This window comes from Triturus cristatus, chromosome 2_2 (assembly GCF_964204655.1).
Source record: "Triturus cristatus chromosome 2_2, aTriCri1.1, whole genome shotgun sequence".
NCBI classification, from domain to species: domain Eukaryota; kingdom Metazoa; phylum Chordata; class Amphibia; order Caudata; family Salamandridae; genus Triturus; species Triturus cristatus.
The window spans coordinates 466,286,683-466,309,446 of record NC_140582.1 but is presented as its reverse complement, the minus strand read 5'-3'; the positions used below and the strand labels follow the sequence as shown (position 1 = coordinate 466,309,446).

Below are 22,764 nucleotides of genomic sequence, written 5' to 3'. Positions count from 1 at the left end.
CCACCAAGATAGATCCGCTGCAGCTTCTCTGGAGATCTTGATCGACTCCCTGAGATCCCCGTTGTGCTGATACCACTGCTTGCAGAGGCACCACTGGAGCGCCCTCATGTGCCAGCGTGCATGGTTGACCAACAGAATGCAGGAAGCGAAAAGACCGAGCAGGCGAAGGACCTTCAGAACTGGAACAACCGCTCCATTGTGGAATAAAGGGACCATCTCCTGAATGTCGAGAATTCTTTGTGGAGGAGGAAATGCTTGACACACAGTAGTGTCCAGTACCGCCCCTATAAACAGGTTGCGTTGAGAGGGCACCAGGTGAGATTTGGGCACATTGATCGAAAAACCCAAGTCGAATAACAGCTGAGATGTTACCTGCAGATGATGCTGCACCATCTCTGGGGACTCTGCCTTCAGAAGCCAGTCGTCCAGGTAGGGGAAAACTGGAATCCCCGACCTCCTGAGATGAGCAGCCACCACTGCCATCACCTTTGTGAAGACTCGAGGTGCGGTAGTAAGACCAAACGGGAGGACCGCAAACTGGTAATGTTGCGACCCAACCGTAAAACGGAGATACTTCCTGTGCGACTTCAGGATTGGGACATGGAAGTACGCGTCCTGCAAGTCGAGCGACACCATCCAGTCTCCTTGCTGCAATGCTTGAAGAACCTGCGCAAGGGTCAGCATCTTGAATTTCTCCTGTTTCAGGTAAAAGTTCAAGATTCTGAGGTCCAGGATTGGACGCAATCTGCCGTCCTTTTTGGGAATCAGGAAATACCGGGAGTAGCATCCCTGACCCCTTTCCTGCTCCGGAACCACCTCTATTGCACCCTTTTGAAGCAAGGCTAGAACCTCTTTCTGAAGGAGAAGAAGATGGTCCTCTGAGCAGTAACCTTGGCAAGGAGGGTAAGGGGGAGGAAACTCCCGAAAGGGAAGGGCGTACCCAGTCTCTACGAGGTTCAAAACCCAAAGGTCTGTCGTAACAGATTTCCAACCCCGTAGAAAGTAGGACACCCGACCCCCCCACAGGTCTTACATGATCCGGGATGGGGGATCTAGGGCTGCTTCCCTGATGCCTCATTGGGAGCAGAGGAGGAGGAAGAAGAAGAGGGGTTGCGTCCAGAACCTCTCCGACCCCTTTGTCTCCCTCTATAGGATTTATAGAGGGGATTCTGCTGTTGCTGCTGCTGCTGTTGCTGCTGAGGCTGTCGGTAGGAGCGAAAAGATGACCTTCCAAAGCCCCTAAATTTCCTAAAAACAAAACCCTTTGCAGGAGCTTGCAGACCCAAAGACTTTGCTGTTAATCTGCTGTCTTTAAATCTTTGTAGAGCAGAATCTGCCTTTTCACCAAACAACTTCTGCCCATCAAATGGCAAATCCACTAATGTGGCTTGAACATCCGTGGAGAATCCCGACGAACGGAGCCATGCCTGCCTTCTTGCAGCTATGGACGAGCCCATAATCCTTGCCACCGAATCCGCCGTATCCAATCCCGACTGGATCACCTGTCTGGCAGCGGCCTGAGTGTCTGTAACCACCTCCAAGAAGGACGCCTTATCGCCCTCCGGCAGCTTAGGGCCCAAAGTCTTCATTGTGTCCATCAATGCGTGCACGTAACGCCCCAGCAAGCACGTGGCATTGGAAGACTTTAATGCCATACTCCCCGAAGAGAAAGTCTTTTTAGCAGCCTGGTCCGCCTTCTTAGACTCCCTATCTGCGGGAGACTGAGGGAGAGCCCCCGAAGCATGCTTCGAGCAGGATGCCTGCACAACTAGGCTCTCTGGAGACGGGTGCGTAGATAGAAAATCTGGATCCCCAGGCGCCACCCTATACCTTCTCGCCACCTGTCTGGAAACCGCCGGAGAAGAAAGTGGTTTCCGCCATACCTCCAAAACAGGCTCCAAGATGGCCTCATTAAAGGGCAGTAAAGGCTCTGAAGTGGAAGTAGGAGAGTGCAGAACCTCTGTCAACAAGTTCGATTTATACTCTGCTGAGGGCAACTGTAAATCTAACAGGTCTGCAGCCTTTTTGATAACAGTAAGGTAGGGAGCCAGTTCTTGTGGTGGAGAGGATCTTGCCAATGTGTGCTCCCATTCTGGGGTGGTGTCTAGGCCACTAGCCTCTTGTATGCCCTCAAAATCATCAGAGGATGTGTCCACCTCACCTTCCTCTACCTCTTCTCTGTACCTTCCTTCTTCCAATACCCTTTGGGCCTCCCTTCTCGATCGAATCCGGGGAGCCGGCGTCGACGACGTCGTACGCGGCGTCGGTGGAGCCAGAGGTGTTGGAGTCGGCGGCACCATAGATGGAGTCGGCGGCGCCGGACGCGGCGCCGATGGAGTCAGCAGCGGCGTCGAGGAAGGCTCTGAAGCAGGTCGATCCATCCGAAGTCGTGACGGATCCCCAGACGGCGCCGGAAACTGCCACGAAGGCGCCATCGGCAGAAAGGGCATGAAGGGGGCCTGAGCATAATGCTGCGGCACCCCCAACGAATAAGCCATGGGACCCACGGGACCAGTTGGTTCTCCGGATGGGAAGGCCGCCCTATTAAAAATACCATACATGGCATTTAAGAACTGAGTAGAATCAGTACCTGGAACAGGAAACGGAGGATAAGGCACTGAACCTGCATCCCTCTGCGGAGTATTTGGCTGCGGCGCTGTAGTGTCCTCCACCGGAGCCATAGATTCTTCAAGCGCCGGAGTCGGTTCTTCCTCCCGTTCCTGATCCGAAACATGCGACTCCACCCGATCCGGGGACTGCGCCGGTGAACGCTCTGTAGCCCGCTTCGGAGACGGAGAACCTCCCGGAGTCTTAGAGGGAGAAGGAGAAGGTGAAATGTCCTTACTCCGATGACGCCAAGGTGAAGTCGACCTCGACTTCCTGCTCTCCGAGGACCGGCGTCGTGAAGAGTGTTTTCTTTTTTTTATGATGTCTCCTTGACTTCGACGACCTCGAAGTCGACGCCGCCGCCCTCGATTTCTCTTTCTTTCTCCCTCTCTTCTCCTTACCGATCTTCGCCATAAACAGCTTGGCCTTTCTTTCCTTTAATGCTTTAGGATTCATCCTCCTACAGCATGCACAGTCTTCGACATCGTGGTTCGACGAAAGGCACCACAAACAGTCCTCATGTGGGTCCGTCATGGACATATGTCCGCCACATTCCCTACAGGGCTTAAAGCCCGACTTCCCCGTCGCAGACATTACAGAATTTTGCAACAGAAACACCTTACAACTACAAAGTAGCAGGAGTACTGGAAAAAAACGTTGCGCGTCGACGGTGCGGAAAAAAGGGAACTGACGTCATCACGCCGACGTGGGCCTCTTATGGCTCCGGTGACGTCATACGGAGTCGCGAGCGGAGCCGATGTATTATGACGTCCCCCACGTTGACGTGGAGTGCTGGGGAAGAAAAATTCCGTGGAATGCGGGTGCAGGGGATATTCCCAAGGTGAGGAATCCACTGGCAGATGTATCCATCAGAAGTGGAAGACCTCGGTGGAATGGATGGTGGAGGGGCAGTGAATCAGACGATAACCATGTTTGACAATATTCAAGACCCAGGCGTCTGTTGTTATGCGTTGCCACTCTGACAGGTATTTTGCAATACTTCCCCCTACCAGAGTGGGTAACGGAAGAGGGGGAAGTAAGGATTCAGGGTTTTGATGGCACGGGTTGTCGGCCTCCCTGGTTAGCTGGTTGAGAGGTATGTCCCCTTTGTTGTGGGACTGGTAGGGCAGTTGATAATGTTGTGACCTGCCGGACTGCCATTGAGGAGTTTGAACCCTCTGTGAGTGCCCAGCTTCAGGGATGAAATTCGAAGCCATGCATGTCTACTTAAGGAGACCCTGTGAAAGTAACTGTGGGCATCCAAAATCAATGAATCCGCTGCCGCACTGATGACTTGGTTGGAGACCATAGCTCCCTCCTGGACAATTTTAATAGGTGATCCGTGAAGTGGAGAATAGAATCCCACAAGATATGGTTGTACCTTCCTAGGAGGGCTGTGGCACTGGCTGCTTTCATGGACGTAGCCGCCATGTTACAAACTTTGCATCCCAAGGAGTCCAACTTTTTACTCTCATCAGGAGGAAAAGTAGCAGTTGGTGATGAAGCGTGGGATTTTCATGCAGCTAATATCACCACTGAGTCCCGTGGAAGGTCGGCACGCAAGAACAGGGGATCTTGTTCCGGTGGCCGCTATTTCTTCTGGAGCCTGGATGGTGCTGATTTTGCCGCAGCTGGAATGAGGAACAATTCCATGGCTGGCTCAAGAAGATCTGGCACTAGTGGGAGCAAAGGTCTTGAGGCCATGCGTTAATCAAGAGTTACAAAGATCACAGAAGTTGATGGAGTGAGAACCGCCATAGGTATATTCAATTTAGATGCGCCTCGAACCAGGACCTCTTGAAAGGTGCTGATATCATCAATTGGTGATGACCGAGGTTGAAGTGATTCCGACAAGCAGAAGAGTATCCCCTGGTAGAATAGGACATATCCCTATGGTGATGGCGGCGAGAACGCGATCATGACCTGTGATGAGATCGGCAATGCGACCGTGAGTGGCGTGATGTAGTAGAAGAACGCGAGTGTCCATGGCGAGAGCGAGGGTGTGTCCTTGAGCGTGATTTCCTAGGCAGAGGTGTGATAGGAACCTGAGGGACCACAGGAGGTGGAAGGACATGTGCCGGTAGAGATGGTGGTGGTAATATTGGAAGCTGAGGTGCCGGAGGGGAAGACAGAGTTGGTAGCGCCGGAAGTGGGGGAGCTGTTGGAGCCGATTAGTCCAGTTGAGGAGACACAAATGGAAGAAGGTACCTCTACCAGAGATGGAGATCTGGAAAGAGAATCAGATGAGGAGTAGATTCTCCTTCTTTGGGAGGATTTTCACTGTCTCCTCAACATCAATGATCTTCTCGACGTCTACCTCTGTCGTCATCCACTGGTTTTCGATGACTATTTGCTTCTCGAAGTTGACCCCTGTCGACGTAGTTTACTCGATGTCAAGCAGCTTCTCGATGTTGACCACTCTCGTCGGAATCCCTTAACGTCGACGCAAGTCTTGACGCTGGCTGTCGGTGCGAAGCATTTCTCTACGTCGTCCGAATGGTTCTTGACGTTAAGTATCGACGTTTGTACAGCATCGAGCCACACAATGATGGCAAGCATGTCGGCACCATACCTCCTCTCGACGTCGACTGGAACCGATAGTGTTTTCTGCCTGAAAAACGCCTCTCAGACCTCCCACGTCCACTGGAGGTTGAGGGAAGAGATCTGGTGGAAGAGTTACCTCCCCCTCGCTCAGTGGTCCCACTGGCTTCTTGCTGTTTTCTTCTTTCCTCCCGTCCCTGCAGGCGAATCATCTCCCTGTCATGCAGGGTTTATCTGGAGAAGGTCTTTCAGATTTCACAGGAAGATGAGAAGATGGTAGACAAATAATACAGACCTTGTGGGGGTCTGTTTTGGCTTTTTTCCTGCCACAGCGAGGACCTTTGTCAAAAATAGATGGCATTTTAAATAGGAAAAAAGCCTCTTCCCTGTCAGGAAAACACATCACTCCACAGAGAAAGACAAAAGACGTTGAGTGAAGCAAAAAACACAGAACTTTGAAGTACTATATTGAAGAAAAAACCTAAAAAGATCGAGTACAATGCTCCAAGGGTCCTGTCAGCAGGAGCCGTGATAAAGAATTGAGGTAACTGCCTCTGGCTGAGCATGATGGAATATTGGAGGTCTCTTTGCTCTTAAAGGCACAGTGTCTTTTTTCTTCACTTATAATGCCAGCCTTTAGGCTACATTGCCCTGCACTTCATCTCTATTTTCTCTCCTAGGAAAAGGGTTTGTGAAGATTCTTTTTCTGTGCTCTTAAAAGGAATGTTTTCATGTACTGAGCGCATATTTCTTTACAGTCTTCAAGATGAAGTCTGGCCATTGTAGCCTGGTCCTTAGGCTGAATTATGACTTTCTTAAGTGACTTTAAGGCCTTCCCGAAGAAAGGCGAACTCCAGCATTTAAGAAGTTATATTGGATAAAGTGCTGAGGGGTTCCCACTGATGGGCGGGACTATTCAACGCTAATGACTATACATGGAAATCGCCTACGAGAGAATTCTGTATTACCTATTTAGGTGATTTACCTGTCTTCAGTAATAGATGGAAAAAGCATGTGAGGCATCCCAAAAACGTTTATTGAGTCACAAAAGGCTAAAAACAGCAAAAGTGCCAGACTGGTCAGGATTCTGTGGTCATTCTTGCTCACAAGGTGGGCAGTGGCAGAACCAGATCCCTGAAGCCCGAAGTCCATGTTGTGCTAGACTGGGAGGTACCACAACTGAAACACAAGTCAGACCTAAAAAAGTTCTCACTCTGTATTTTTCCAACTTTGTGGCTTACTATGGGGCCATAATTTCCAGATGTAAAGCCCCCAAACTCAAAGAACTATTTATGTAGACAGAATGCATTTGAAGACCCAAGGCTAGTTTTTGCCCCAGGCACTGAAAACTGTTAATTAAAGTCAGCCGCACATTGCACAAACCAATGCTTGAAACTGTCCCAGCTCAACTCAAAGAGGAGGATAAGACGCATCTAGTGGCCTTCATCAATTAGAAGCTTTTATTCAGGTAACAGTAAGTAAGAGGCTAGAATTAAGAAAGAGTGCTCTGCACTGTTGTGGCTCAAGCCATTTAAGACCTTAATTATTTCAAGTAAAATTTACATTCTACAGGGACCAGAATCACTACTAGCTTCTCAAGGATTTGAAAGGTAAAAATGGAAAATCTCTGTGGGGGATACCTACACAGATTGAGTTGCCCAGAGAGCCATGACATCCCTGCTGCCTATTTAGCCTGTATAAAGATCAATGACAGAGACTGAATATTGCTAGACTGTGGAGCTGCAAAGTTTTCATGCTTGAATTGTGATCAGCCTGCATCCTCCCAACCTGCCTGTCCCAGAACCATGGTTTTCTGGATTCCTGTTGTTGGCAAATGGGCATGAGGATTCTGGAAATGCTAAACTGTCTTTCTAGCAGTTATGGTACTGTAGTTTGTATGGTCTGAACCCATAGGTTGGAACCCAATGATAAATTCCGTTTTCTATTTGGGATTGATAAAGCCTGGTGATGCTGTATGTGACCCTTTTCAGACAGGTGCAAAGCATTGGTACTTTTATTGACAGATTTTGCTGTAGATTTAAAGGAAAATATTATTATTGACATTGTTCTTTCTCCTTCTTTTTGTTCTTTACTGTTTCCATTTCTTCTTTTTACAATATGTAAATAATATTTTAGAACTAGTTATTCATTACAGTATATGCTGCATATGATAACGATACTGATAATAACATATGTTAATAATTATCATTATAATATTAACAAACATTTTCAAACATGAATATGCATCTTAGATTTCTTCAGGTTACATATCTGCTTATAATTAAAAGAAGTTGTTAATATTGGTCTAATTCATTCTGACCAATAAAATAATTTCACTTGGGCTCTATAGATTAGCTCTTACCCTCTAATCATAGTAAGATACTGCTGTAGATAACTTTTGCCATTAATTTTAATAGAGCATTAATTAGGGAAATTGGTCAACACTTACTAGAGATGGTTGTGTCCGCTCTATTGAAAGCAACTATGAAAGGAGTCTTCCAAGCATCAGGTGCATTGCCGGACTCAATAACCATATTAATAACTTTCAGAACAAATGGGCTTGGCAGTAAGAGTCATCTACACTCTGGTATGGACCATCGCTTTTCTTTGAAGATGCAGCATCAACTGTACATTGAATTTCTTAAGTCTTATTTACTTTGTCATCTAGTTGAGTTTCTGTCTCCTTCCACCTCCTACAGTTAATCTTGCCCGCTTACTCCTGCAAAGCCAAGAGCTTTAAGGATGTAACCTGATTATCCAATTGCAATCCAATGGACACCAGTGGTCTACCACAGAGACGTTCAAGTCACCACTGGCTGTTGCAGACCCCCAAGAAAAGGCTTTACATTAAGTCCAATCAACTCCCCAGACAGGGGTTCCTTCCCCAATATCTGCATGAAATTGGGAGGGCAGATAACTATTCTTTACCCTCTCTGACCTGCTGAGCACTTCTGTTTCTGCAGACAGTGATTTTAAGCCATATTTTAGTTTATTTCAGTCACTGATTAGCCCCCAAATAGCATACGTTTGTAGTATCACAGGTTATGTAAGTCCTCCTATTTGGCTCTATTCACGCATCCCATCTTTGTGAAGGCTGACTGCTGCCTTCATGTACATGTCATGGGAAGTTCAATATGTCTAAGGACTTGGCATCACTCTGCATGTCCTGCCTTCAGATACAGAGACTCCTGCGCTGAGGATCCTCCATGCCTGATCAACCCATGGATGTCGCTACACTCTGGTAAATTGTGGACAGGGTTCATGCAGGAAAGTGCTCTGCTTACTGGACCTCAATCTGTCTTCCTTAATTTCTCAAGCTGGTTAGTGCTTCTGTTTTGAGTCACAAGCTCTTCTCCTTGAATGTACTTGAATTTACCTACGGGTGCATAGCCCAATTCAGAATTTTGAGGGTCTCAAGTCACCTTGCCATATTACATTTATGCACACAAACAGAACTGTAGTGCCCACAAAAGATTACTTGGCTACTAATCCTGACAAAACTGCCAGGCTGTACAGTGCATCTCCTTTCCCCATAAGGAGATCCTTTTTTATCAAAAGGAGCCAAATTTAATCCAGAATAAGGGCATAGAAACAAACTGCAAGACACTCCATCTTCGCCATAGACCAGCTGATCATGCCTCTGGCAGAAGAGTAGTATTTAACAATAGCGTATGTTGTATGGTTCCGAAGTTTTCTTCAGTATCATGGATAATCTTCTGATTAGTTAACATTCAGTGTAGTCAGAAAACAGTGTAGGGACCAGTGAAGAAATAAATATATACCTACTTTTAAGCCATCAATTAACTGCACTTTTTTGGCTAACAAAAGCTGGTACTCCAGTTTGGGATGGATCATCTTTAAAGTATGAGTTACAGAGTCCTCGTTTATATCTGGACAAAATAGAAAGGACAGAAACACTTTTTAATCCAAAAACTGTAATACATTTCACATACTGTAGGAAAAATGAAATTGAAAGGCAATATCAAAGCCATCCATACCATAGGTAATATTAAGATTCACTTTTCTTTTTGTGGCTTCTTTAGAGAGTACATCTTTAAGAATTGATATTGTTGAGATGTTTTCTGATTTGAAAAAGCCCTCTCCTTTCCTAAAAAACAGAAGTTAAAAAAATAAGTACCTAGTGTAATACCATAATACTTAGAATTCATACCAATCAGTATCCCACATAAGCCTTGTTACACAGCCTCTCTACTGAAGATGGGACTATACATTTTCAAATGTTTAGGTATGTTTGGGTATATATTATGCTACAAATTAGCAGAGTATCCAAGCACGTGAGAGGTTGGATGGATCATAAATCAGGACAATTAAGTATTAGATTTTACATAAATAAATGTGTCAGAAATAAACTAGGAAACAGTGGAAGGATAAACTATGAAATGATGCCATGTTGGAGAAGATTTCAGATTTTGGCAAGCTGAACTCTGAATAGCCATACTTCGGTCATAGATTTTTTTGAACAAGGGAACCAATTCGAATTGCTTTTTTGCCGCATTAATGCTAACAGAGAGTGTAACAATACGATGATTAAGAGGGCAACTTTCAAAGAAATCTGGTTTGATGATGATGTAAGATTCCCAATATGGGAGCTCAATAATGGCTTCCAACTCCTGCTGCTCAATCAGACATTTTCTGGAGTCCATACACCATGATCATTGAAAGCCAAGATCCAAAATTATGAAATATTTTGGCATGTTTGGAGGATATTTCCTTACTGACAGGAACCTCTTCGTTTTCATGAAGAACATGTTTAAATATACAGAGTAGGGTAAACTAAAGCCTTGAATGACAACAGGGACAAAGACATAGAAGCACTCATGCACACACACACTTCACACATGTTGAATGCAAGGTCGGACATGGATACAGTAAGCATTCCCAAAGGAATACTTGAGATCTGTCGAAAGTGATCTAACTGGTGACTCTTGGCTTCCAAGCCTGTGAAAACTGGCCAAAAACTGAGAAACACACTTCTCTACGACTAAAGCAGTGTATACAATTTTACATAAACGAGACTCTCTGGTAGGCTCTGCCTTCCTGTCTGGAACACTAGAGAAGTGTAAACACTGGCTTTCCAAACTAAAGTTAGAGGTTTCTGGACACCCAGGAGGCGGGAATACCAGTGTAAAAGAAAGATATCTGACCAGGAGTGGCACCTCTTCTGGGTGCATACCAGTGTAAAAGTAAGATATTTGACCAGGAGTGGAACCTCTTCTGGATTTGCTACACTCCCTCCAGACTAGGCCCAAGCCTGAGTAGCTTAAGAAAAATTATTGCTGCTATGATCTTTGGAGAGATGAAAATATAGTCTGCATGAAGAATTGGACAACCCCTGCCAGGAGGCAACATGATCCCAGGAAGAACCGCAGGAGGCCCAACTGCAAAGATCTGGGTGGAGGATGTTTCAACTGACTGATGTTGCTCAGGAGTCACACAATACCCTGCAGATGAGCAGTAGCAATTGAATCATGTGGGTCTTGGAGCTGCATTATCACCTTTAATTGCGAGACGTGTGAGCCTGTACTGTACTGCACCCTTCACTTGCAACTAAATCGCTGCCTTAGTCCCAAAATGACCAAGAGGCAGCCCATCTTCAAACCTCTGGAACAAGGTCTGGTTCTGTTTATGGAGCAGGTCAACCCATTTCTGAATCATTTGAAACATCTTCATTGTCAGTACAACTCTGGTGATTTAAAGTTTGTCAAGCCCGTACTCTAAATTCCAGTTATCAGATAGAACTTGCGAAACATGTGACTGCATTGGAAGCCACTCTACAGGAAAATCTGGACAATGGTAGACAAACTGGCCTCTGAAGCTTTAGGGGCCCTTGGGACCCAGTGTGTGTTGGTCCTCTATTACACCTAGCCCACAGTGGGGTCCCACAAGGATTGTAGAATACCAGTAACGTTTGGATTACTTTCCTAAGTGAAAACTGGTGACTGGAACCCCAGTCACCACTTCATCACCTGATCTTTGCGAGCACATGTGCTTGGAGTAGGCTTTCTGTTGTTCGGGTGAGGAGTTTTATGGGTTCCAGAATGTTTGTGTGAGACCTTTCATTTTGCATGGGCAACGGGAAACTCGGCAGCTGAGGTGTCAGCACCAGCAACAGTGGCCATAAGTTCATGTTAGAGAAAATCTATTACCTGGTGCAAAGGAGTGGACAACAACATTTTTGGATTCTATCTCGGCCCCAAAAAGGCGCTAACATTTTCTGGCTTTATTTGTTTGTTCTAATTGTAACTATTGTATTTGACTATCTGTTAAATAAAATACTTTTTCATCTTGAGATAAAGTACTGAATGAATACTGAAGTATTGGTTGGTTTACTGTGTCACACTGCATTTGAGTTACTGACTCCCTTCACCTCCCAGAGTAAGCCTTAAATACTCGCCCCTTGTTACCCTGAGAGAGTCAAGTGCACGACTGGAGTAACTTAGATATTCAGCTGCAGTGCAATAGTATGTATGCAATGGGACACCAGTGAGAAAGTACAATACTCATCAAGATACTGACATGTTACCAACGAATGTCTCAGGAGCCCAAGAAAACGGGTCTCTGGCACCTAAAATATGGTTGCCATAGAAAAACATACCTATTGCAGTTCTGCCATAGTGAGTCAGTATCCAATCTTAGAGGAGGCTGGGCTTAAGATCACAATGGTGAACCTCTGCTTGGGCAGATGGAGAATGAGGAAAAAGTTTGCACAATCCTCCAGTCATCTTTTCTACAGCAAAGAAAATGAAAAAGAAGCCCTCAGTTACATCTTCTGGGAGCACCTCTCTCGCCCGAGGCCAAGAATTTCTCAATGCCCGACAAACTAAATGTAGGTAGGGAAGAGAAACTGTATTCCTGTCTCTGTGGTGATAAATCCCCATTTTTTAAAGTACAAGGAGGTCTTATCATCTCTTACAGCATGGGGAGTCAAAATGAGATTTTATTTTTCTTCGCACAGGCAGCAGGGCAAAAGTAAGTTACACTTTTTGGACTTGTGTGTCGCAGGAAGTAGATAAAGTCCATGTCACAGAAACTGGGGCGTTTCACTTGCTTACCAGTAGTCCCACCTTCTAATTAACATATTAAACTGTTCTAGCTGGACGAGCTAGCCAAAACTGCTATCAGTTTGCAGGGTGCTTGCCTGACTCATTTTTATCCTACCTGTCAGCTTTTGACAACCTCATCTGTGTGTAGGAAAAATAGCATACAGACAAGCGATGAAGAAGCAATGAACTTCATAGAGTGCATTAGGAAAAGAAGAATTCAGAAATTCTTGTCCACTTACAGAATTTTAACGTGGCGGTGTCAGAATGGTCAAACATGGCAGTGAGAAGCTGCAGTCCAACCAGATGACCTTAGGATACCATGTTCACATGTTTTCATTATAAATGATAAGCAAATAATTCTGGAAATCTTACATTTGTGCACATTTTTCCTTAATGAATCACAGTATTAGAATTCTTCATCCATGGGGGTATTATGGGAACAATTTGATTCTTGCCTGGGCCTGGAGTAGCCAAAGCATACAACACCTAGATGAATAGCCAGATGCACACACAAAAGGAAAGATACAAACACAAAGGCTCATCCAAAAAAGAGCCTCTTTTTATCACATTTCCTATCCCCTATCCATAATATCTTTGGATGAATCTGGCCCAAAAGAGTTAGAGTCCTCAAAAGTCGGACCAAAAGAGCTAGAGGTCTCATGAATTAAAGAAAAAGACATAGCATCACTGTTTGCAAAGTCTTGTTTTAGTGCAACCTATGCATGCCCCGAATAATGCACAGCAAAGGGTTAAGCTAATATGGCACCTCACCAAGTGGGCTTTATCTGGGGTTGCTGTTGGACACTCAAAGACAAAAAATTCTGAAATGCAGCTGGGATCAATAATGGAGCTGGCATCCTCAAGAAATCCAGTGCTATCTTTAACTTAAGTTAGTTTTTCTCACTGCTGTTGTGTTAAGGGGAGACTTTTGACCATGGGCCGTGAATTTACATAATCAGTCAATGGGAGGAACGGTTGGGATGAGAGGGGACACACCACCTAGGACAGAGCACTCAAAGGTACGGCTTACCTCATTCTCAAAATGAGTTCAAAAGACCAGTACCCTTTCCATCCCAAGAGAACTACAAATTATTGCTCTTGATTTAGATCAGTAACTCAAAAGCCCAAGTCAGACCGGTCACTATTAACACAGAGCAGCCTTAAAAGGTGACAGAGATCTAGGTCATCTTCATGCTGGCAGGAGCTCGATCTGCACTGTTGATGCTGATGCAAGAACTGCTATACAGCTTTGAAATTCTGCTTTCTGCTATGCTCAATTCCAATGGACCATTGTTAGCTATGTAAGAGCTGTTTCACTTGGGGGCAATGGTGGACTAAAGGGTGGTGCTTGGGGTTGTATGCCCTGGGGAAAAAAGGGTGAATCTATGCTAAAGAGCTACATACCACAGAACGTACCAGAAACAGGTTTCAGCTGTTGTGGCGTACTGGTAGAAAGTCTATATAAGGCTTCTTTGATACTTGGGGACTAACTCAAATGACAGGCTACAACTTGGGTGTGGCCAATCTGTTAAGCTATGGCCACGCTTGGTGTTGGTGCTAAACGGCATCTCAGGGCGGTCATGTCACCCAACCAAACAAAGGTCCATTCAGTGAAAACAAATCACTGAGTAAAGAGGCCTGGGAAGAAAATGGGTTTACATATCTACTGCTTGTTGGAGACAAAAGTTTGACGTTTGAGGGGAGATAACTCTGAAAGTTACTTCCCAGTAAATAATTCTAGCTGGGAAACAGATCTACATTCATCACTTGTTAATAGAATTAGTGTGATCCAGACAACCACTGATGGAAAGTAAATCCTGCAGAACCTAATACTTCTAACCTGGATGCAATGGAAATAGGAGAAAAGGCGTTATCTCATCTGTTGGGAGAGACACCAAACTGCATAAATATGAATCTCCTCCCAATTAAGAAAGAAAATATTTTACGTGTGGAGAGAGAAAGTATCTAACTTTGCAAATGTGTATTTACACCATAGGGAATCAGAATGAGTGTCCATCTAATGGAAAACCACCCTAAAATGGCCTGCATTATGATTAGCCTGGTCCACTATCCCCCCTGCTCTTTGCCTTCGCGATGGAATCCCTGGCAGTTCACCTCCGGTGGGAGGTCAGGGACTGGGATATTCCACTAGTGAGCGTTGACCATAGTGTGTCCCTCTACATGGGTTACCTGCTACTCTATGTGTGAGACATCATGATGAACCTTGAGCCCATCTGGGTCACACTCGCAGATTTCGCTACAACAGCCGGGCTGAGAGCCAACTGGACAAAATCCTCTATTTACCCTCTTAGCCCGGACCTTTCCCCATGAGAGGTACACAAAGGAGACGTCACACTCGCAGATTTCGCTACTACAGCCGGGCTGAGAGCCAACTAGACAAAATCCTCTATTTACCCTTTTAGCCCGGAACTTTCCCCATGAGAGGTACACACTGGAGACGTAAGCCTCACCTGGAATGCTTGGGCTCCACACTACCTAGCGGTTCAGCTTTACCATGCTCCCAAAGCTCTTTATGAGGGCCATCACCGTAAGGTGCTGGCAGGCACACAAGCCCTAGTTGGCTGCTAGCGTTGGATAACAGGACGTTATTTGGGGGAGCCAGCTCAGACTCTGGGCCTTTATCGATTCCAGCAATCCGACGCCTGCTCCTGCCGGGAACTCGACCTGTTTCAACCGGCTTGATTCAAGTGGCTGTGGCATGGTCCTGCATGCTACGGGTCCACCGCATATCCCGAGAAACCCCGCTATACTCCACCCTGCTGCTACTGGCGGGCCTACCTCGGGGTAGAAGCCATTACACTGCCTAGGTCTTACAGACCTAGACGGACCACTCGATTTTCGAGGTAGAGTCCCTCTTCACTCACAATAAGCTTTTCGCATTTGACCAATTCGCGGAGGAGACCGAACTCACCCGAGGGGAGTTCCTTCTCCGCTGGCAAATGATTGTGGACTGCCGCCAGCAATGGGACCTGTCCGAGGGGGAGTCTGCAACAACCCAGTACTCCACACAGTACTGCATATGGGCCCCGGATGTCACTTAATCACCTGGACATTCAAGACCATTTGTGAACTTACAGCCGCACCACTTACCCAACTGAGATACAAGTGGGAGGAAGAGTTTGAGAGGACACTACAGGGTAAGGAATGGGAGCATGCCCTGGAGTTCCTGAATAAAGTATCCAGAAACTCTCGGTTTAAAAATATACAATTCTTCATTCTAAACCACGCATACCAGACACCAGCACGACTTCAGCGCCACTACCCAGAATCACAGTTTTCCTGTCACCGCTGCCGGGCCCCTAGCGCAACATTTCTACACATGTTCTGGAGCTGCCCAACTCTAGAACTCTATTGGGACGCCATTCACAATACATTGCGGGAGGTTCCTGACATCACCACCTGAGAAGCCTGCTCACTAGGCATATCTCAGCGCTGGAAACATTGAAAAGTCCAGACACTGTTCGCAATACCTGGCCCTTCTTTTGGCGAAACGGAGAATCGCAATGCACTGGCGGGCACCTGAAGGGCCTCCTCTGACAGCTTAGACAGGAGCAGTCCATAAGTGGGGCACTGGGAGGAGGATGCGATCAGACAGGAAGAGGTACGGGGAATACGCCGATGACACATCTCCACTAAATGGGCCGCACTCCTTCAGAGCTTCCGAAAAAACAACTGAAAACTCCCCCCTCTCCTGAAGACCCATGCTTGATATTAATTAACACATACCATTGATAGCCTCTCACCTGGAACCGCCATGGCCACGCCACGCCTCGCCTAGGCCCGTAACCCCATGAATATAGATACATACGGCATGCACCCACCTGCCAATCCACGCCTCCACCCCGTCACCCCTCCCTGGTTTCTCCGCAAGTTCACAGTTTGCCACCCCCTCCCATTTTCTTTTCCACTATTGGATACCTATGTGGGAGGACAGTCCCCTCAGGGGGTAGAACTAGTTTTTTCACAGCACCACTTGCCCCCGTCACACTGTCAGTCTCCAGATCTACTGCCTGTAACCGTATCTGCAATATGTCTTTTATTACTTTGTAAGTAACCATAGTCGACAACGATCTGTAAAGATCCTAAAATGTGGTAAAAACCCAATAAAAAGGTTTAAAAAACAAAAACAAATGAGTAGCCTGGTAAATGGGCCATATTTTTGCCACCGCAGTTACAAATACAGGTGGTATACCGGTAATTTGGGGTGGGAAAAATGCAGCCGATTACAAATGGGACGCTGAAGGACCACTAAGGAATGAGCAATTAACAGAGAATCAGCAATTCCAAGGTTAAATCCCTCAGTAATTCCTCATTTTCATGCACTTTCTCACAGAAACATCAGCTGTTTTTAGCAGCCGAAATCTCTGGGAGAAAGTAAAGAGCTCTGCGGTGTTTCTGCAGTTCTCATAATTCCCATGGGACTGCTGTTCCAAATGAAGGTTTTGGTATTTTAAACGGACTTTGCAAGTAAGGCCCATGTATGTTGTAGCAGCAAAACTGGAAAGAGTATTACATTTTTGGGAAAATCTTAGAAATTATCCTGGGATGTACCTGTATGAGCATTCAAGCTGTGTGTCCAGGAAGGTGTTCTTGAAGTAAAATGTGATGGATTCCCCTACTGGGGTTTTTTCTGGTACTTCCGGCAGGCAAAACACAACCCACGAGTGTATCTCAGCAAAGCTGAACTGCCCAGTGAGAGTCAGTGTATTCATTGGCCTAGAATATGTTCGAAAGAGACAAAAGTTACCAAAGGTGACCACTGTTGTCAATTTTCAACAAACGGTTTGTGTTCCCCACAAGTCCTTACAGAGCCCTGCTAAAATATTTTCATGACATATAGAATATACAGTTATCCCAAGAAAAATAAATTAAGGTAATTAGCAAATGGAGATATACACACATATATATATATATTCACTGAAAAAACCATAGGTTTCACACATGTTATAGTTAGCTGGACATTTTACTCATAAAAAAACAATGAGATTCCCCCGTTATAGTTAGTGCAGGCAACTATAACTCACGCGACCGCAATCCTCTGCTGATGCTAATACTGTATTTAGACACTTATTTGCCCATGTCTTCTTCCATTAAATTTTAGCTATACATATATTACAAATATTTTTTTTTCATAAAGACACATATGTCATCAGCAGAGGATTGCGGTCGCGTGAGTTATAGTTGCCTGCACTAACTATAACGGGGGAATTTCATTGGTTTTTTATGAGTAAAATGTCCAGCTAACTATAACATGTGTGAAACCTATGGTTTTTTCAGTGAATTTGCAAGGTTTTTTAAATGCTAATTCCTAACTATAACGTGTGTGAAACCTATGGTTTTTTCAGTGAATTTGTACGGTTTTTTAAATGCTAAGTTACTTTACGCCATTCGTGGCGTGCGCGCCCACTTAACGCAGTTCGTTCCGTGCGCGCACGGTGCGCTTCGCGCACCGTGCACGCACAGTGCCCACGTTACGCTGGATGGGCCATGTACGCACGATGCGCTTCGCGCACCGTCCGCACACGGAGGACATATTATGCGCTTCGTTGTGAAAGGTAATCGATTAAATGTTCGAGTAGATAATATGCCATGCACAAAAGGTGCTCTTCGGGCACCTTTTGCACACGGGGTGGGGAAATTGTGGATGATTTTTTTTTTTAATTAATTTTTACCGTACTCGTAAGCGTAATCGGCGTTTTTTCGAAAAAAAAATAAATTGAGTTTTTTGCCTTGGGGGTTCTTTTGGGACACCTTAATCAAGGCTAGGTGGTTAGGAGCTGTCTAACCTGCCCCTTTACATGTTTTCAACCTTTGTTTTTCCTCCCCCCCTCAGAGTGCGAGAGAGAAAATGGCGGCCGCCGCTTCCTGGTTTCGACCGATTCGAATGTTTACTAAGATCTAACAGCCAATCAGAATCGCGCTCGCGCACGGCACCGTACGCGTACGGTAAGCTTACCGTAAGCGCACGGTAAGCGCACCGTAAGCTGCCACAGATATATATATTGATTTAAATGCTATTTTCTCAGGAACTACTGAACAGATTTACACCAGACCTACAAAAGGCACTTCCTTGACCTGTAGACTACCTCTCTGCCAAATTTCAAGTAACTCTGTTCAGCCGTTCGGGCTGTAGCTGTGTCTAAAGGTCCTATGGAAAAATGCATGGGAAAAACGCGTTTTGGGACCCCCCTTTTTTCTCAGCCCCCGCTTGACGAATCCCCCCGAGACTTTCAGGGTAGGAGCGGAGCGTAGCGCCCCATTAGTTTTGAAAATTTCGCGAGGATTCGTCGACCGGCGCCAAAGTTATTCCAAATAGAATGTTGCGGTTTTCCTATGGAAACAGGGTCCTAACTATAACTACCTACTGGCGACCGCCAGTAGGTAATATATATATATATATATATATACATACACACACACACACACACACACATATACATATACATATGTATATGTGTATATCTCCGTTTGCTAAATGTTTGAAATTGAAATTGAAATATGATGATTAAATAGCAACACTTTTTAACATGCAGACACATAACTGAGGAACTAAAAAGAAGTAAACCTTCAGCACTGTAGAATGCCATAGTAAGTACTGTACATAAAACAAAAACACATAGAATAGTTTGAAAGTAAATGAGGCATGTTCCTGATGCTGTAAAACGCAAGAGAATTAAATTGATGCAGTTGTCTAAGCATCAATACAGCGATACAAGAAATTATTTTTAGTAAGTAGAAAATACAATAACTGGCAATATGTTATAAATAACTGGCAATACGTTATAAATTACATGCAGTGACCTACCTAAATGAATCAGAAGAACTCCAGCAACTACATACGGACTACAAGTCTTCAATGAAATTAGTTTAATTATTGATAACAATTTCAATCAAATCAATGCACTTTATTTGGAACAACCAAACAAATCAACTAAGGAATACTACCTCAAATGTTACGTATCGGAAAATGTGTAGTCAATATTGTTTTATTAGAAAACAGATTGGTGCTACATCTTCAGATTTAAATCAATGGAATAATTATTGAATAACACGGGTACCTCCTGAAGATTTAAATCTTAAAATGGAAATCCTAATAAGCCACTTTGATTGTTTATATGAGATGGCTAGGTCACTCACCCACCCTAGGATACAGATATCAAATTGTATAAACTTATTTGCCTAAATATGAAGACTAAAAAAGAGACATTATTTCGGGGGCCCTATTCAGACTTTGGAAAGCCAATGCAAAGTCTGAATCAACCTGTCGTGTATTATTAATTGCAATACAAGCATTGCAATTCTTTGCAAACCTCAATGTAAAGGAGCATTTCTCTCACTTGCCATTCTCAAGAGAATGTACAATGCTTTTTGACCATGCATCCTAACACTTGCACAGGGTACCTGCAGATGACCAGGTAATTTACTCACTCGCACATTGGTCACAGTGATGGATGCAGGGCCTGACCTGTCTCTAGGGCCTAAATCCTTTACCCCACCCATCATACCAGGAACTACACCCTGCCACACAGGCCTGATGACTTAAACCCCCCCCCCCACTTAATTTTTTTATTTCGTTAAATCAAGGAAACTTGCAAATTGAACGCCCACCATTTCTTTTTCCCTTGCAGGGATGCTTGCAACTTGAGATGCCAAAAATAAACCAGTTTTCCTAACGTTTTGCCAAATTTGGTGCAGATTTGTCAAATGAAACATAAGTTATGAGAAACCAACTAAAATATTGCAAAAGAAAGCGAGGCTAACCAAAATTACAGTTATAGTTAGCTCAGCTAGCTATAACTGTTGAATTTCTCTGGTTTTGTACGAGTGAAATGCCAGCCTAACTATAACATCCCTGCAACCTTTGTTTTTTTCAGTGAATTTCTAAGGTTTTTTGGTATTCTTTTTCCTAACTATAACACCCCTGTAACCTTGTTTTCCCCAGTGAAATTCCAAGGTTTTTTAAATGCTAATCCCTAACTATAATGTCCCTGTAACCTGGGAGTTCAAACCTATATCTAGCTTCATTTTTCAGAAATGTTAATACTACACAACAAATTATTACATAGTCCTGAGTTGGAAATTAAAACTAGTCATTACTTAAATTGTCATCACTCCTCAACTTTAAAAAACATGTTCTGCCTCTATAACACCCTTCTCCCCAATACAGTCTTAGCTCAGTGTACCTAGCAACCCAGTGGAATCAGTAGGTCACAAGTTCACAGCACATTCTAGAATATGCTGCTTCCAAATAAGATACAGCAGATTTGTTTACTCTACAGATTCAAAAGCAAATCCATGTCTGTATTTCTTTTCTTAAACATCTTTCTAGCTCTACAGGCATAGTTCCCTAGGAATGGAAACATGCTGTGGTCAAGCCACTGTTAAAAAAAATCAAACCTTGACTCGACCTGTCCTGGGAACTATAGACAGATTTCCCTACTTCCAGTCCTAGGGAAAGTCTTAAAGAAGCATATCAATCATTATCTCTCCTGGCATTTAGAGGACAAGTCGCTCCTAGACGCTACCCAGTTTAGATTTCGTCCAAAACACAGCACAGAGTCTGCTCTATTGGTGGTAACGGAGGAGGTAAAGCGAATCCTCGACAAGGGGGGGATCAGCAGCTATTATACTCCTCAACCTGAGTGCAGCGTTTGACACGGTTGACTATGAGACATTAGTACTCAGGTTGAGGGAAATAAGTGTTTACGCATGGCGTCCGAAAATGACTTTCGTCATTTCTTAAAGAAAGATCTTTCAAGATGTGGGAACCCCCTGGTTACTCAGAGGTGGTCCCCTCTTAAGTGTGGGGTTCCGCAGAGGTCGGCACTTAGCCCCACTTTTTTAATATTTATGTTTGACTGCTGACATCCATTGTTAAGGAATTTGGAGTGGGTATTGTCTCTTATGCTGATGATATGCAGCTGGTCGTCTCTCTTTCCCCAAAGGAGGGTTGTCAGCACCAGCTGGGACCCTGCCTCGATAGAGTGGTCCACCAGAGGGCTAACTGCTCATTGAAGCTAAACGGAGATAAAACAGAACTGATCTTAGTGGGGATTAATGCATCTCCAATAACAATACTTGGCTGGCCGGACAGTCTGGGGACACCCCGCTCTCCGTCATCTCCTATAAATAGCTTAGGAATGTGGCTTGATAGCTCCCTTTCAATGGAAGTAAAAGCAAAAATACTGACCAGCTCCTGTTTTGCTATGTTGAGAACCCGGCACAAAATTCTGGATCTAATACTTAGTCAATCCAGAAGAACTGGGGTCCAGGCACTCATTCTGACTCACCCGGACTGCGGTAACTCCCTGTTCCTGGGCTCAGCCAAGTCGGTTCTAAAAAGGCTTCAAGTGGTACAAAATGCTGCAGCCAGAACTATTCTTAAGCTATCTAAAAGCTCCTCAGCTAAAAATGCCATGATCTCCATGCACTGGCTCCCAGTGGAGAACAGAATACAATTTAAGGCACTATGCCTGGCTCATAGGGCAAATAACGGCAGGGGACCCTACATGGTCAGGTTTCTGCTAACATACTACACCCCAAAGAGAACACTGAGATCCTCTAATACAGGTTTTTTGAGGGTCCCACGTATTCAGAAGGCAAGATGGGGTGGAAGTTCCTTCTCCTATCTGTCCCCCAAACTATGGAATTCAATGGCAATAGGTTCGAGAATCGAGCCTAATGAAATTATATTCAGAAAGCTTCTCAAAACTTGGCTTTATTCTAAATAATTCCTTGGCATGAACGTCAGACTTGAAGGTGCTTACTTAGACTTACACAGCGCTGAGAAGCCTTCGGGTAGCTATGCGCTTTATAAATCCGCAAAAGATATGGGGAAAAAAATATATATATACATATTTAATATTCACCCCAAAAACTTAAAGTGCAGCCATCATTATAAAGTAAAACCTTAAACCCACAGGAAATCACAAGGTATGGTTATGATAAAAATGCATAACTCGCATAACAGCCATGAAACCATAACTTGCACTCCAAATGTGGTGCTCATGAACTCAATGAAACAGGTGCAATTACAAATGCTGTGAATCATCTCTTATGGATGAGAATAAATATCACATTATCCACTTTACTTTGAGGCAACTATAGATGTAGTATAATTTATTGGTTTGAGCATGTGTTGACTTTTTGGTGTTGTTTATTGTTGTAAATGTAGTGTGATCATAAGCAGTGCATACTGTGTGCAATGTATGGTTTGCGTGGCAGTTGTACGAGTTATGGATTCACCAACAAAACCACAATCCTTGAGTAAATTTCATTTTTCTTGCCAAATTTGTTGTCATTCAGCTCCACCATTTTTTCTGTGTTGAAGAGCGAAGAATCCAGTGGGATTTAAAATGGGAAATAAGGAAGAATCCAGTGGGATTTGAAATGGGACTAACACTTTTAAGATGTCCCCTCCCCTTTATTCCCCCTATTATCTTCGGGACTGTGGTACTTATTAGTAATTTAAACAACATTATTGTTTAAATCTAATGACTGAGTGATTCATCAATAATTTCATTTAACTTGT

The 22,764-nt window shown here is 44.4% G+C and overlaps 1 protein-coding gene across 2 annotated transcripts in view; it reads right to left on the bottom strand.

Moving 5' to 3' along the window:
* The window catches only part of BBS7 (Bardet-Biedl syndrome 7), a 368,412-nt gene that overhangs the window by 62,260 nt on the left and 283,388 nt on the right, over positions 1-22,764 (bottom strand). The window contains exons 15-17 of one of the 2 annotated variants that reach the window (XM_085641566.1): positions 16,785-16,949; positions 9,147-9,256; positions 8,935-9,038 (exon numbers count right to left, since the gene is read on the bottom strand). In XM_085641566.1, coding sequence (XP_085497692.1) covers positions 8,935-9,038; positions 9,147-9,256; positions 16,785-16,949 — 379 coding nt within the window. The remainder of the gene's footprint in view (positions 1-8,934; positions 9,039-9,146; positions 9,257-16,784; positions 16,950-22,764) is intronic. The other variant, XM_085641567.1, reaches the window with a different exon arrangement.